This window comes from Cyrtonyx montezumae, unplaced genomic scaffold, assembly GCF_038088225.1.
Source record: "Cyrtonyx montezumae isolate F1298 unplaced genomic scaffold, pur_monq_1.0 scaffold_8, whole genome shotgun sequence".
In the NCBI taxonomy this organism is placed as follows: domain Eukaryota; kingdom Metazoa; phylum Chordata; class Aves; order Galliformes; family Odontophoridae; genus Cyrtonyx; species Cyrtonyx montezumae.
In genome coordinates, this window is record NW_027072089.1 from 102,677,451 (window position 1) to 102,693,673 (window position 16,223).

Sequence of the window (16,223 nt, forward strand, 5' to 3'; positions counted from 1 at the left end):
TTAAATACAGTTCTTTGGATAATGAATGGTAACAAGATAATTTGTGTCTGAATAGCCATACACATTTGTATTCTGCCATAGTACAAAACAGATGTGCTTAAATGCCACGAGGACCAGCCAGTGCAGGAATAAACAACAGCGGGAGCCTAATCCTGCACCATTTCCTTCAGAGGCAGCTTTGCCAGTGACACTCACTATTGTCCAAGAGAACTCTTTTGTTATGCCTTAAGCAACGAAGGGAACATTGATAATTATGAACTCTCCCGTCCACTCCATACGTTCTTCTTCCTACCCCTGTAATCTATACCGTACTTACCCACTGCTCACTGCACAATCTGGACTCTCCAAGACCCTGCCCACCTGTTTATGTTTTGAGTTACCCTCAGCAGTTTCCTCCAGGCTCCTCCAGGATTTGCTGGCTGGCCTGAAGCAGGCAGCTCAACGCTGTCAGTCTTCTTCATTATTTCCTGAGCTGTTACCAGCGCATTTTACAGCTGAATACGTGATTCTGAATCTTGCAGCTGTTCCTCAAAGTAGAGGAGCTGATCCACCTCAAAGCAATCACTCGCTCTAGGAACCAGTTTCTCCAGGTGCCTGGTTATCTCCTCCTCACTGGCCTTCTGCTGTCTGGCCTGCTTCAGATAGGTGTACACCTTCTCAAATACCTCTCCTCCCAGCTTCTGGATGGCAGATCTAAAGATAAATTTTAAATAAAAGTCAAGTCAAAATTAATTTACATTCTATATTCATACAAGCAATTACGAGTCCTGATATATTTCTTTTAAATGTTGTAGCTACCTTTGATTAAAATGCAATAATAATGTACCTTGTTTGTCTGACAGCTCAAGGAACTAAAATTTCCCATGGAATTTCTCTATGGTTGTATGAAACAAAAACCACAGGAGTCAAAACCTGTCCATAATAAAGTCTAAGGACACATGACCATCACCACTGCTGCATATCACCATTCCTTTCCACACCAAATCTGACACACTGTTTTATCTTCAGCAAGCCCAATATGTACACATAGATTATTGCCCTTGTGTTTCATCAAAACCAAGAGAAGCAACCACATCAGTGGCATTATATGAGAATAAGCACTTATCAGAATGTGTTGCTTCATTTTATCTTCTATCAAATAACAAGGAAACCGTTGTACTCGATCAGCATGGGCCAATTGGCAATTCTGTCTCTTCCTAAAGCACTTTCCTCTTATCAGCAGACAGATCTGTAATTCACTGACAAAGAGTACAGTCAAAGAAAGTTAACGTTGATTTATAAAGATCCAACTGAAAACTGCGATACAGTGAGCAAAGTTTCTTTTTCTAAAGGCAAGCATCTTTAAATTCATGTGCCACAAGCCTCAAATAGTGGCATTCCCAACAGTGGAGGGTTCATATTTTGATGAAAATGTGGATTGATGAAAATGTAGGATTTCAAGAGTATTCAGGTGGGGCAATTATTTCTTTCTTAGGAAAACCCTGGAGGCACCCAAGGTCAGGTTGGATGGGGTCCTGAGCAGCCTGATCTGGTGAGTAGCAGCTCTACCCATGGCAAGTAGTTGGAACTGGATGGTCTCTAAGGTCCTTTGCAACACAAACCATTCCTCTATGTGACTCTATGATTCCATGATTCCGTAAAATCCTTTGTGGAGTTCTTCAATAAAGTTTATTAATATAGCAAGACAAAGTTTCTCTGAAAAATGTCTCCGACCTACTAAACTAAACTAATGACATCTGAAATCTAACGCCGCAACATATTTCTCAAGCATCACACATATTGTGTCCCTAGCACATAAAAATATTTGGTGCCTTAACTCTTTGCATGGTGGAAATTCTTTCAGACAAAAAGATATTAATAGGAATGAACTGTGCTACATTTCAGCCCAAATGTCTGTTTCTGTGCTCCTCGTCTGCTGACTTTCTGTCACACACTATAAATTCAGACTATGGCAAACTGATGGATCCCAGAGCTGCGCCAAAGTGGGAACCACTTCATTCATCCCCTAGCAGTGAGCTATCTGTTAAAGATAAGCAATCAACAAAGATCTTGAAAAATCCTAACATTACAGTCAGCAGGACCTGCAGCTAATAAAATCAGCCAGTGCACCTCACATGACTTTTTCCCTGAAGAAGAGTCTGATGGCTGCTCTGATCTCACAAAGAGGAGATGACTCCTCACATCCTGCCCACCATCAGGGCTTATTTTGCAGCTCAGTCATGACTGGCTGTGGCTCACCCTTTGCTGTACACTACCTGTACATCCTGCTGGCTCTGACAGTTGGGAAGTAGCAGTAGAGGCAGCTGAGACCCAGTATAGAAAGCGTTGGGCTGGACGCTCTGCAGGTCCAGGTGTGATTCAGTCCTGCTTCCTGTAACTGGAAACCACACTTCTTTTTCTCCCAACAGTGATGTTTAGGGGAAAATGAAAACTGCTGGAAATGATCAAATGTCAGTCTCTGGCAACCAAGGGATTAGATTAGCATAGAAAGCTAAACAGAGATTTCTTTGGTAAGCCCTGGAAATTCCTTCAAATCTCAGCAGAAGTACTGTACTTCTCTCCAATGTTTAAAAATCAGTCCATGAGAAGCTGTGTAGAAATCATGACTGCTTTGTCAATGCCTTAGAAATCCCTCCTTCCCTCCCTCTCTTGTCAACAAGTTGCCTTTTTTTTTGGTCATTCCTTTCTATTTAAAGATGAAAAATTACACAAACACATACCTCAGGAGTATTGCTTCTGGTAATAAATGTTACCTGCAGACTGGAATCTTTTCAGTGTAGCTTGGTAGAGCAATTAGCTGTCTAACATCTGATGCAATAGAATTAGGGGAAAAGTGCTCATAGTTTGAAAATTAAGAGGTAGGTGACAAAAGTTATAACCTCCTTTTACAGAAGAACATATCAGGCTCTATTTGGGCTTGAAAGCTGCATTAATATGAGTCTGCTACCACACAGTACATTTTCTGTGATGGGGACAGAAATTTGGGATCTCAGACAGTACGTGTCAAACATAGTACAGAATCTTTTATTATACCAACAGAATGGGGGGGAAGTAATTTCCCAGAAAGCAAAGTTGGCTCATTACAGCCCTGATCTGCACCAGTGGAAATTTTTCCATCCACATGAAGATCTACAGAGGCACAATGATGGATTTTGCGCTATTATTTCTGTTATAGGTACTGTTTCACATGAGGTATGGCACACCTGTATTTACAGCTTCAAAATAGCTAAAAGCCCAACTTCTGAATGTGCTGTGAGAGCCAGCACAGAGTTCCCATTTATACTTCCATGTTTTCTGATTGTCAGCCATTTACTCTTATAGTTCTCTCTCCTCCAAACTCACTATTTTCCTCCACAAATGAGCCATCGTCCCTTTCTCAGCCAAGATCCACAAGCACAGGGGATACCCGACATAGAATCGTAGAATGGCTTAGGTTGGAAGAGACATTAAAGAACACTGAACTCCAACCTCCATGCTGTAGGCAGGGCTGCTACCTAACAAATCAGGCTGCACTATCCCTATCCAACCTGGCATTGAGTACCTCCAGGGATGGGGCACCCACAGCTTCTCCAGGCAGCCTCTTAAAGTTCCTCGCCACCCTCTGAGTAAAGAACTTTTTCCTAACATCTACCTAAATTTCTTCTCTTTTAGTTTGAAGCCATTTCCCCCTTTTTCTATCGCTATCTGACTGTGTAAAAAGTTACCTGCTCTTCGTCTTAGCTTCTGTTTTCTCACTTTCCACCACTTGATCTGGACTGAGGAAAACAGCTCTGCTGTGACATCCCCCAGTAAAGCTGGAGGCAAAAGCTGTGACAGAAGACACACAGGAGTCTCCATATCATTGCGCACTGCCTGCCTTTGATAAGTCATTCCCCACTTCTTGCTGGGAAGACATCCCCTTGCCTGGACATAGGTCATCTCAAATTAAAGTCTTTCTCCTAGTACAGCCTAGCTACATTAAGAACGTTTTATCAAAACGAATTGATATAATTCAAGCTCCAGGCCTTAAGTTCAGTAGGGAAACTCCTCACACCAATTCAGAAGCTGTGTATTATTTGTGGGATGACCTAGAGCTTCCTGCTCCAGAGCTGCAGGATAGAAACTGCTACACCATTGCTTCCAGCTGCCTCAAATGCATTTTCAAAACTTAATCTTTTCTGATGGTTTTCATGAGCGTTTACTCCCATTAGAATAAGCACAGTTGTGAATAGAAAATTAGTAGCTTTTATTTGTTTTCCTTTCATTAATACTTGCCTCTGTGTGGCTTAGTTACCCTTTATTTTGGCTATACCCCAGCTCCACAGTGAAGAAACAAAGCTGTGCATGCTCAGTTCAGGGGATCTTCTAAAATATGCACAGGTTCTGTCCTTTGGGGAAAAAAATATAGAAACTCACTGGCTGATGTAGTGAGTAGAGTGTTGCTGCTGGTTCTGGGCGGCAACATGAGTGGGGCTGCTCTGCAAAAGAAAATAAGCTGGGGACAAAGGATGATAGCAGCACTGCATGAAGCAGCACAAGCAGGACATCTAGAGTTACAATACTCAGGCAAGTTTTGTTGGCCAGAATCCCATCCCACAATGGCCTGAATTGCTTTCTGCTATGCTGAAATCAAGGCAACCGTGCCAGCCTCTACCACTGAATGGTCTGATCTAGGACAATACATGCTTAAATGTGATACCTCAGCTTGCTGTTGTGTAAAGAGACAGCTGATGAACAACTTTTGTGTTACTTTACTGAGTTATAGAGGGTTCAATATACCAAGGGAATCAGTGCTGGCATTTGAGACTGTGATGCCTGATTAGATACCTCATTTATGCAATATCATTCACAGCTCTGTGGCTGAACCATAAGCTCCCTACACAACACAGGCACCCCAAAAAGCATCCACCCAAAACATCAGCACATCACAACTGAAGGAAGGCAAATCCTAAATCTGACACCCGTCTGGCTTTAGTAGAGTCTGGAAGTACCTCTGCCTAACTGGGACTCACAGCAAATTCCACATCATCACATCAGTACTTGCTTGTCCCCTTTTATTCCAGATTAAGCTTTCACCCAGAGACCTGGGAGTAGAATGAGAGTCAAATCCACATCTCCCAGAGCAGCACCATAACCACCAGTGGGACTGGAGGATGAAGGGCACTCCTTCACCTCAATTTTGATTTGTATAAAAGCAAGTGTATTGCATCAGAAGAGAACGAGGGAGGATAAACAGGCAGAATGAGGACCAAGGACAAGTCGGAGGTGCGTGCAAATGTTATCTGCATGAAACAGTTCCTGGATAAACCAGGTCAAGCAGTTCTCCAAAGGACTGAAATCCAGGTTATCATATGCAATTAAATGCCCAGAGTGTGTGCTTTCCTACTACAAACTGGAAGAAATTCAACAGTGAGTCCAACTTCCCTCACTCCCTGTGGCTGTAGAGGATTACCCCAGCGATCCAGACTGCGGGGACAGAGGGCTGGGGTCCTCTGTAGCCCCCAGCATGCTCTGACCACCAGCCTACTGCCTCAGAGCAGCTACTGTCAGTCCCTGCACAGTCATCCTTGGCAGCTGTGGTTTGGAATAAAATGCCTCATGCTGCCAGCTTCTGTGTAGTACAGAATCCATGCCTAGAGAAAATTAACTGGAACAAGCCCCAAAGGCCACAGAGGCAGACAGATATCTGATTTGTGGCTAATGATAGGGTTTTGGCATGAGACAGAGAGTTGGTTCTGTTAAGGAAAAGGTGCTTCTAAGCATCTGAGAAGCAGTATCAATATCAGCAAAATCACAGGCACTTAGAGCTTTGACTTGCTGCCAGTGTCAGAGGGGAGCTAAATAGGAGCCTTCAGAATGGCAATTTTATACTCAGGGTGTCCAACTGTGCCTAAAAATGTGCCAAGTCATTCCATGAAGCTGGGTCCAAATGAATGTATCAGGGTATCTGGTGAATTGCTATTGATTTTCTACGCATCAGTGCAAAATTACTAAAATTTGACAATAATGTGTTCTTGCCTGGCTGAGGAAGCTGTAAATCTTTCCCTGGGTGAACAAAGAATTTCCTATTATCCTGTGGGCCTTTATTTTGACTATAGTGCTACTAGCTATGTGCTAATATTTCTTTTCTGGACTGGAGATCAACTATAGTACACCTACCTTTATGCAGCACTGACAAAAGCCACAAAACAAGATTAATGCTGAAGTTCATGCTCCTCTATGGGTGCCAGTAGGTGGGTTAATATCTCACAACGGTTTGCCATCACCTGCCTTGAAGGATGACCATGACAGAAATCAACAGCTAAGGGGTTTTCCAGCTTATCTCTTGTGTATGTCATTCTGCATGATAGTAACTATCATTTAAAACCATTCTGCCCTCCCTCCTCTGTCCCCAGAAGGAAGCAGCCCTTCCCACACAGCGTTTTCACAGTGGTTCTGGGAGCTGTGGTGTGGGTTATTCCCCAGCCACCACACTGCGCAAGTCACAGCTGAGCACACCAGGACCCTACTGTGCAAGCCCCCCTGGATCAAAGAGCAGCAGTAACATCTCACCTCTGCCACAGCAGACAGCAAACGTGCAGCTCCTACGGAAAATTTAGGGATTTCAAAATGCTAATCTTACACATCAATACCTCACTGTCAACTTTAAAAAAATTCTGAGCATGGAATATCCATCTGAGTGGATGGAGACAAGTGGATTCATGATTAGGGCTGTCAGGGAAAAAAAGATGCTTCCCAGCAGGGTGAGGGAGGTGATTTTCCCCCTCAACTCCACCATCATGAGGCCCCGCCTGGGGTATTATATCCATGTCTAGGGCCTCCAGTGCAAGAAGGATGCAGAGATGTTAGAGCAGCTCCAGAGGAGGCCACAAAGATGATGAGAGCACTGGAGCACCTATCCTATGAAGAAAGGCTGAGATGAGGCCCTGACACAGGCTGCCCAAAGAAACTGCGGTTGTCCCATCCCTGGAGGTACTCGAGACCAGGTTGCATGGGGCCCAGGGCACCCTGTCTTGGTAGATGGTGTCTGTACAAATGGCAGGGGGTTGGATACCCTTTAAGGTCCCTTCCAACCTGAACCATTCTGAGATTCAAAGTTAAAAGGGATCTTTGAAAGAATAATTTCAGCAGATTTCACTAAACTCTGTTCTCCTTTAGTCAAGGACCTCCCCAGGGTATCCAGCAGTATTACTGAGGATTCTCATCAACACATCCAATTCATATTTGTCCCCAAACAAGCTATTTCTAAACATTTACTTATTAATCCTATATACAACAGGGTACTTGATACTTGCAGCTAAACTTTAGCAACATGAATCTTGGTGAAAATGACTGTTAAATTTATCTCCCAAAATGTTTTTTTGAAAAAGAATCAAGAAATTGCATATCTTTGATCTCCTACACAATATTGTTTCCTAACAGTACCAGGAAATCCTAGACTATGCTACAGCATCTCATAGTTCAGTAATGGAACAGGCTTGTCTCAATTACAACACAAAAGGTTCCTTTTCCCTCAAGTTTTCTTCCCATCATTCAGGATGGTGACGTTAATTATTATGAATCATTGAACCTTTCCTGAAGCTTCAGCGAAGCTGCTCTGGGTTCAAAACTGTGTTTGCATCAAAGCTTGATGGTTGCTCTGTGAAGAGCCCTGGAGATCTACTAAGAGAGGCACATCACAGACTTGTTGATTTATTTTTTAGAAAGTTACATCTCAAGGTAGGGCACTACCTTTCTAGTTCTGATATCTGTTGTTGGGTCTTGGGAATGTGGTAAGTATGGCAAAGTCTAAGAAAGGGGAAAATGAAAAAAAAAATGGGACAAATGATTACACAAAAGCTAGTAAAATGAAATCTGAATTCTTAAGACTAGTCCCTACGTTCACCTTCAAGCCTCAGTGGACTTTGACTTTCATTGTACTATCACTGAAGGAAAATTTCTTCACTTGAAGACAATTATAATTTTCATAACTCATCCTTAATTACTTCATAACTCCTGAATTAAAGCACCTTAATTTCATTGCAAACAAAACTCTGACACCCTACTTCAAGCACATTCAAAATTTAAAGCATATTTAGGACATGTTTTCCCCTGCGATAATAAGAATCTTATTATTTAAAACTGAAGACACAGCCAAAGAAATATCGATAAGATTCTCTATGCATTTTCATTTCTGAGATAAATTAACTAGTAAAAGCTAACATCAGTTCTAGGAAGAACTGTGAATTATAATTTAGAGCTGTTAGTCGAATTCTATCTACAGAAATTAGAATAGAGTTTGTGAAAAGCGGAAATTGTGGTGGTTTTTTTTGTGCTTTATGAAAAACACGAGCCCCAAAACTCCAAGCAACATGTCCAACGAGTTAATTTGCACAGAGCACTTAAGTCTTCATTGAATATGAATGATTCAGCAAGTGGGATACTATCATAAATCAATCACTCAGGGATAAAATCTCTCTTCTGGGAGAAACTGGTAGAAATGACAGGCCAAATACTCATTACTCTAACACAGTCCTCATGGCCTCTACTGGGAGACAGCAGGAGTTTCAGCAGAGTATTTCCTTCCCTCAGGAGCTATATGCCTAACCAATTTCCTATAAGTTAGTGAAGGAAAAAAAAACCAAAATCCTGATTTTTCAGTGAAATAAGCAATATATATATACATATATGATGAATAAAGAAGTTCTCTTTGAGTCTATTTTTATTACAGCAGCTCTGCATTGCTAGCTTCTTTTCACAAGGGTTTGCTGAGTGCCATTTGAGTATTCACTACCTTTATTACTTCCACATGCCTCAATAAAACTCCCAAGGTCACTATGCTGCATCTAGCAAACACTGTCAAGATTCTTCAAGCGTACCTATACTGAAAACAGACTATATAATTAATGCCACGTGAGAGCATTCTCACATTTGGAAATGACTGACAAAATGAAGGCACTAGAAAACTGGATAGCTCAATCTATGTATGATGCATGCACAGCATGATAAACCAGGGAAATCGTGTTTTTTTTGTGTAAAACAAAAAGACGTACTAGTCTAATTGTAATGTTTTGAGTGCTCAGGGCTACTTGACATTTTAAAATGGATGATTCTATATTCATAATTATGTGTTTTGTATCTGGAATACAATTTTCAGACTGGATGAAATTCTCTACTGATAAAACAATTATGACATTAGTCTCCACTTTAAAAAATCCTTAAAAATTCAGGTTAACAGAATGGCTCACAGACCTGTGAAATTTAGATTAGTGACCTGGGACTTGAAAACAGAATCCCATTTTACAAAATCATAAAGCTGGAGCAATATATATATAAAGTAACTTCAAAAGAAAACAGAAAAAGAAAAAAATGGGGAAAAACACACTGTTCTTGACAAATACTTTTCAATAGCAGCTGGTAAATTCTGACCTTGCTCATAGTTGGCAGGGTGTACTCTGAGATCTATAGAATCAGTACATCCCCATCTAACAACTATGAATTGCTTGCAACTTTTGCTGAGCTCAGATGTCTTGGAGAACCAGCACAATTTCTGCCATAGTCCTGTCTCCCTTCCTACAGTACACACCACAGTGAAAGCCTGTTGGAAAGAATTACAAGAAAAGCTGAACAGCCACTAAAATTGAAGGCAAATAGCTATAATACTCCGGGCATGTGTCTTGACAGTTTTAAATATGTGATCATCTGCAACTCAATAGCACAGAAATTCTGTCATGTTATAGCACAAAACACATTCAAACGAAAGATATGAAACCTGACCCTCTCTACTTCCTTTGCCATTGCTCCCTGTATGACTGTATGTACTGAGTAGAAAAGGAGGAGCCCTTATAACCAACTATTTCTTGGGAGAATTGGATCTACTCAAGCATTTTTATTTATTTTCTGCATGGGAGCTAGGTAAGGTCTAAATGAATACAAGGGATTTTCCAAGATTTACACACTTCCACATCTTTCCTGACCTACCACTCTAACCATGAAGATGCAATTTGATGCATCTAAATAACAAGGATCACACTGCTCTAAAATACTACGTGCACACAGTCGGAATGAGAGGGATAGTACCCAAAAAATACTGAATACCTGGAAATTAAGACCCCAACATGCCCTAAACACAAAGAGATGGAGACTGGCCTTTGAAAATGAAGTGCAATAAAAACCGTGACAAGGAGGATGGATATGTGGCTAATATTTTAGCTTAGCCCTTGGGAAATGAAAATATACATTTATACTGTAAGCTGCCTTGGGACCACAACACAGAAATTACTACCAGAAAATGGAGTGTTGAACAGAATAACTGAAGTATGTATGAGGGGAAATCTCACACTCACAAACATTACAGCATTAGTATCCTCAAGAATAATGCTCTCTACCTGGCTGCAAAAATCAGTCATAGCTCAGAAAGTGGTAATACTAAATGGGTCTCTTGTCTGCAAGAAAATACTTTAGTCCTCAGGCACATTTACATCATAATACTTTCAACATGACAGTTAATAGCAATCAAATGCCTCTGAGATTTTTTTTAAGTCTAAAACTCCAGTAAGATTTTCTGTATTTCTTGCATTTTGCTTCACCTAAAGATTTCCTCAATGATGTCAGTAACAAACTCATTTTCAGTAGGTTCAGAGTCAGCCCTGAGGAAGGCCCATCCAACATCCAATAAATCACTAAATCAAATAGCCAGTCTCTTCATGATAAGAGTTAAAAAAATGTGCAGAAATAAATGTATAAAGAGTCTTCTGTACTTCAGGCATTTTTAGGACTACTGATGTTACAGAACATTCAGTGCCCATTCAATCACTTCAGTATGACCTTTTCTTTACGAATTTTTAAGATGAATGGTATATTTGTTGCCAGTGTCACAAGTAAAAGAAGTATATATGCATACTGCTTATGAGTCTTAACCAATGGTGTTACTAGCAGTCAGAGGAATAGAATAAAAATATCACTATATGCCTTTTCTCCATGACTTCTGAAAGACAGCTTTTCTTACACTCAGCAGGTGATGATGAAGTCTTTTGCCTGATCATGGCAGACTGCTGTGTGTAAGACTTCAGGGACTGACTAAGAGGTGCTTACTGCTGTGCTGAAGGATTTTAATTTACCTAAAATTTGAGGCATAAAAGCCTTTCCCTTTTACTGACATACATTTTATTGAACTCTAAATTGCATATTAAAGTTCACTGCTATTAAAATGATTCATTGTATGTATTCATGGATACCTCCACAAAGGAGCACAAAGTACTCTGTACTAACAGTTTTTTCTTTATGTTTTACTTTTTTTCTTCTTTTTATATTTTAAGTATAGAGAGAGAACAAGATATAAATTCTATTCCATAGATACTAAATTATGCAAAAAAGCAGACTTACTCTGTAAAACACAGATTCTCATTTGAAAAATGAAGCCCAGAAAATGAATTTTCACTGCAGTGTTGAGAAGGTTTCAAAGGGAAGCCTCTCTCACTGAACAGCTGGGATGGAAATACTACATAACAAAGGCAGATACAACTATGAATACAAGCACCAGTACCAAAGCCCCAAATAAGGCTTTTTCTTTTCCATAAATTTTGGCACACCCTTGTCTTATTTTTCACCTTTAGATCACAAAGCCCTGTAGTGACTTCAGAACTCAAGTATATATTGTAAGACTTTCCATACACTTGTGAAGAGTCATCTGAGCTACACGGAAAGAAAGGCCTCGTAATAAGATACACCAAGATGAAAAGGAATATCATAGAAACACAGAATGTCAGGGATAGGAAGGGATCTTGAAGGATCATCTAGTCCAATTCTCCTGCTGGAGCAGGAACACTGAGATTAGGTCACACAGGAATGCATCCAAGTGGGTTTCCAGAGGAGACCCCACAACCTCTCTAGGAGGTTCCAGTGCTCTGTTTCCAGCACCACAAAGAAGTTTTTTCTCCTACTTATGTGGAACCTCCTATGTTCCAGCTTGTACCCACTGCCCCTTGTCCAATCATTGGATGTCACTGAGAAGAGCCTGGCTCCATCCTCCTGACACTCACTGTTTACGTATCTATAAACATTAATGAGGTCACCCCTCAGTCTCCACCAAGCTAAAGAGATACAGCTTTCTCAGCCTTTACTCTTAAGGAAGATGCTCCATTCCCTCCCTATACAAAATCTTTTCTTTTTTCTTTTTTTTTTCAGTTATGTATCTAAACATGATGGGTCCATCTTTGTTAATGTAGATTTTGACCTCCATTTTTACAGGCTACAACAGCTATCAGAGCTTTTGAAGAAAGCAATCAGTTCCATCTACCAAGTTTTTTGGAAGCAGAAAATAAGCATTTGCTACAATTACTATTCTGATTTTCCCTAGGGACAAAGTCAATCTTTCAAGTAAAGAGTACTGACAAAGCTTAGATATCTTGTAAAGGAGACTGACAAGCTTCATGAGCATCAGTGAGGGGAGAAGAAAAAGAAAAAAGATTTATAGCTGGTATTACAATTAGATCCAATGTAAAAAAGTGCTTTTGCTTCAGGGGTTTTCTGAAGAACTGTGTGGCTCTCTTCTGAGATGAGTAACTGCGAAGTCTCTACAGGGGAGTATCAGCAGAACTGCCATTCATTTTTACTCATTTCTCTCTCTGGTGAAGACAATTTGTCTCTATAGAGCAAGTGAGAGTATAGCTTCTTAGACTGCAGCAGGGAGTACCATCAGGGATAGCAACCACCATGAAAATGAGATGCTGGACAGGTCAGAAAATACTCTTCCTGTTTCCCACCTCTACCAAGGTTCCTAAGCCTAAAAGCAGTATGGATACTTGGCTTACTTCCCACTGTCAGAATGCAAAGCTGGGAAGAAGCATAACAAGAAAAATCTCAGATAACCTTTGCAGGAGCTAGTTCAAGAAACTGAGATTTCTTATAAACACAGCAGAAGATCTTAATATCAAACTTGTTAGCACTGAAGTGGAAATCTTGCAGACAGAATGAACTCCACTTGAAAGGTAAAGTTAAATCTATGCTGCTATAAACTTTATAATGAATACTGATATCAAGTATAACAAACTAGAAATTGTCACTGGAGTGGGTGACTTTATCACTGACTTTCACTGAAAGGATAATGATTCAAAATGCTGGAGCAGGGAGTGCAATGGGATTGGTAAGAAAATGTTAGAAGAAACATTCAGGGACCATAGTGAAGGAAGCTGGTGATTAAATCATAAACAGTCTCAAGCTGTCTATAGGTTAAGGTTGTTTTTTTGTGTTTTTTTCTTTAAGTTAAAAAATGAGACAAAGTACACCTACCTACAGTACTCAAGAACATCAGTGTTTTCCTCCTTCTACATGCCTGTAAAGGCTTTTAGCACAACTTCCTGATATCCTTGCACACATATGAGGCCCTGCACAAGATTACAGCAGAAGCTTCATAAATTGGCAAGGAGAAGTACAACACGTTGTATTAAGTTTGCTGAGGGATGAATAGAGCAACTGAGGCTTCACACAGAATTCTACAGATAAGCGTAGCTCCTTCCCCCACTGAAAACTCTCTCACTGCACTCTATGTACAAACTGCATGTGTGTGAGAATTTGCAAGGATCTCCTTTTGTATGCCTGTGCTGGGTACTGTGCTCCCTCACTTGCTCCAAACACCCTGATGTCCAAGCAATGAACACGCCTTTAGATATCTAGATATCTATCTATTCAGATATCACACAGTCATATTATATTGAGGAGAAAGGACAATAACACGAGTAGATATTCTGACAAGCTTCTTTAAACTACTTATCCCCAAGGGGGAATCTGTACCCTTACTTTCCAAACAGCAACAACCAGCAAAACCAAAGCAACTTCCCCTTCTAGTTTTTTTCTTAATGATTATTACTTCAAAATGGCTTACAGTATGGCTCACAGATACAGTCTGCTGGTTGCTCTCAAGATGCCAGCTGGGTGGGCAGCTGACCGTACTCATTCAGGAATTAGATGACAAGGAAAGTGTCCCAAAACAGTAAGGTCTAACACACTGAATGCAAATACTGAAGTTAATCAGGCTTTCATTAGTATATGACTGTTTTATAAACTACACTGTGAAGTGTCATTTCCAAGGGAACATACAACAGCACTTCCAGTTTTTTCAGCATTTAACCACCGTTACTTAACACTGTTACGATGCTGATCTTATCAGAACCAACAAACTGTGAAAACAGAGAAACAGCACTGAAAAGCAGACTTTTAAAGAAGTGATTTAATTGTACCTCAGCCCTAGAGCCAATGAGCATGATGTTCAAATAGTAAAGGCTTATCCTGTAACTGTGAGAACACAAGGTAAAGGCTAGAAGACCAGTATTTTGACTAAACAACTCCACCTTGCAACTAGTCAGTGCAACATGATGCATTTGGGGAGTTTTTAAAGTACTTTCTATGAAAAGAGAACGGAAAGGAATTAGATCAGCTGACTGTGAAAACTTGCTGATTAATTCCATAATAAAGACTAAGCCATGAAGTGAAACCCAAGGAACAGCTGTTCATTGAAATATCATAAAACAGAGAAGCTTCTATCTGGAGTGTAGCAGATTGTTATTTCTCTTGAGTCTATAGTGCATTGTACAGAGTAACGTGTTATAAACAGTGATTGGCATCAATACTGTTATAGTTTCATTAGTTTTCATTAACTGTCTGGGCTCTGATAACACACACCATATCACTGATACTGTCCATTCAAACAATACAGAAGTACTCTTGTTTTAAGGAGCTTAAAATATGAAATCATTTGAACGTTGCAATATGGTAAAGAAAAACTGAGTTCAGAAATTATAAATAGTATTCTGATTATCGGTTCAGTACATAAATTAGGGAGCAATAAATCTTGGAAAGACAGAAATTACAGTTTATCTGGAACTCAAGATATGTTAACCAGTACACTTTAGAGTGGGAGCACAGATCTTTTTTTATTAACATATTGAAATCTTTATTAATAAAGTTCAGGTGATGGTTAATGATAGTGAAAGCAATTGAGTTTCAAAGGGAGTTGTGCATGCAACTTGTCCTGTCTCACTTGAAAACCCAAGGCAATAGCAATTACATTTGGTTTTAATCATCATATCACTACAGGAAACAAATCTTAGTCTTTCTTTCCATGCTAGAAAGAAGCGTGGGTGAGGGAGCAAACATGGTGGGAACACAAAGATCTGCAGTTAATTTATGGGCATGTGTTGAGCTAATCAAGGAATGTTATCAGTGACCCAGACAGCAATGAAAGCAAGCTAGATCTTGGAAAAGATGGCAGTGATGAAGCAGATTACAAGAACGCAATCAGAACTGACTGTCAAACTTCAACCTCTATGCAGGAATGAAGGCATCCAGTTTGTAAAACATACCTTATCATGTTAGAGATTTTTAAGGGTGGGGAGGCAACACAGTTTTATTTACCTTCTGCATTTTTCAAATCCATCTTCTTTGCCTAAATATTGGTAACACACAAATATGTTACTTACTCCCTCATGTGAATCAGCTTGGTCTCAGCCATGGTGCTGTTGAGAGCTCTGAATCCCTGGGGGACCCCTGGAGCCACGCTGGTGACAGTTGTCGAGCCTAAAAATCAATGCACAGACATACAACCTCATTCACCTTCATCCCCTGAGCACTGTTTCAGAGTCAAGGGCAGTCAGGAGGAAGAAGACTACTCCTGTTCCTCACAAGGTAGTGCCACATTATGTAGATGAATTAGATTATTAAACACACATTAAGAGCAACTCCTTTTTTAGTGACATGTAGATTTGTATCTCAAGAGCACCAGAATTGTAACATAAATTTTCCAGCTGTGAAGGAATTATTCTATTACAGTAGAAACAACAGTTACTCAAGGAAATGTTGGGACAGATAAATATTCAACAAAATGAAATTTACTTGGACAGTATTTATTTTCTTACATCGTTCTTGCACTTTGTTGTAAGAAAGAGTGGGAACTCTCTTCCTAACAGGGAAGTCTTTTTTGGCCTAATCATACTATAAACTGGTAGTGTTTTATCAGACAGTAAACTGACACAGTATTGCTTTCTTTTTCAGATGAAAGTACACCTTTATATGTATAAGTGTGACTATACATATGTATGTATATAGATTATATATATATGTATATATATATATATATATATAACATGGCATGTAAGAGATACACATATGCAAATGCTCACACACACACTTCCTGTTTACATAGTTCATGGGCTGTTAAAATATTTAAGGAGCTAAGACCAGAGTTGAATCACAGAAGACTGCCAGAGTTG

General features: G+C 40.0%; 1 protein-coding gene across 1 annotated transcript in view; it reads right to left on the reverse strand.

Moving 5' to 3' along the window:
• Positions 1 to 261: 261 nt before the first annotated feature.
• Positions 262 to 16,223, reverse strand: part of NEK11 (NIMA related kinase 11) — an 85,911-nt gene continuing 69,949 nt past the window's right edge. The window contains exons 14-15 of the mRNA XM_065753204.1: positions 15,435 to 15,531; positions 262 to 693 (exon numbers count right to left, since the gene is read on the reverse strand). Of these exons, the coding sequence (XP_065609276.1) occupies positions 489 to 693; positions 15,435 to 15,531 (302 nt within the window). The 3' untranslated portion in view covers positions 262 to 488. The remainder of the gene's footprint in view (positions 694 to 15,434; positions 15,532 to 16,223) is intronic.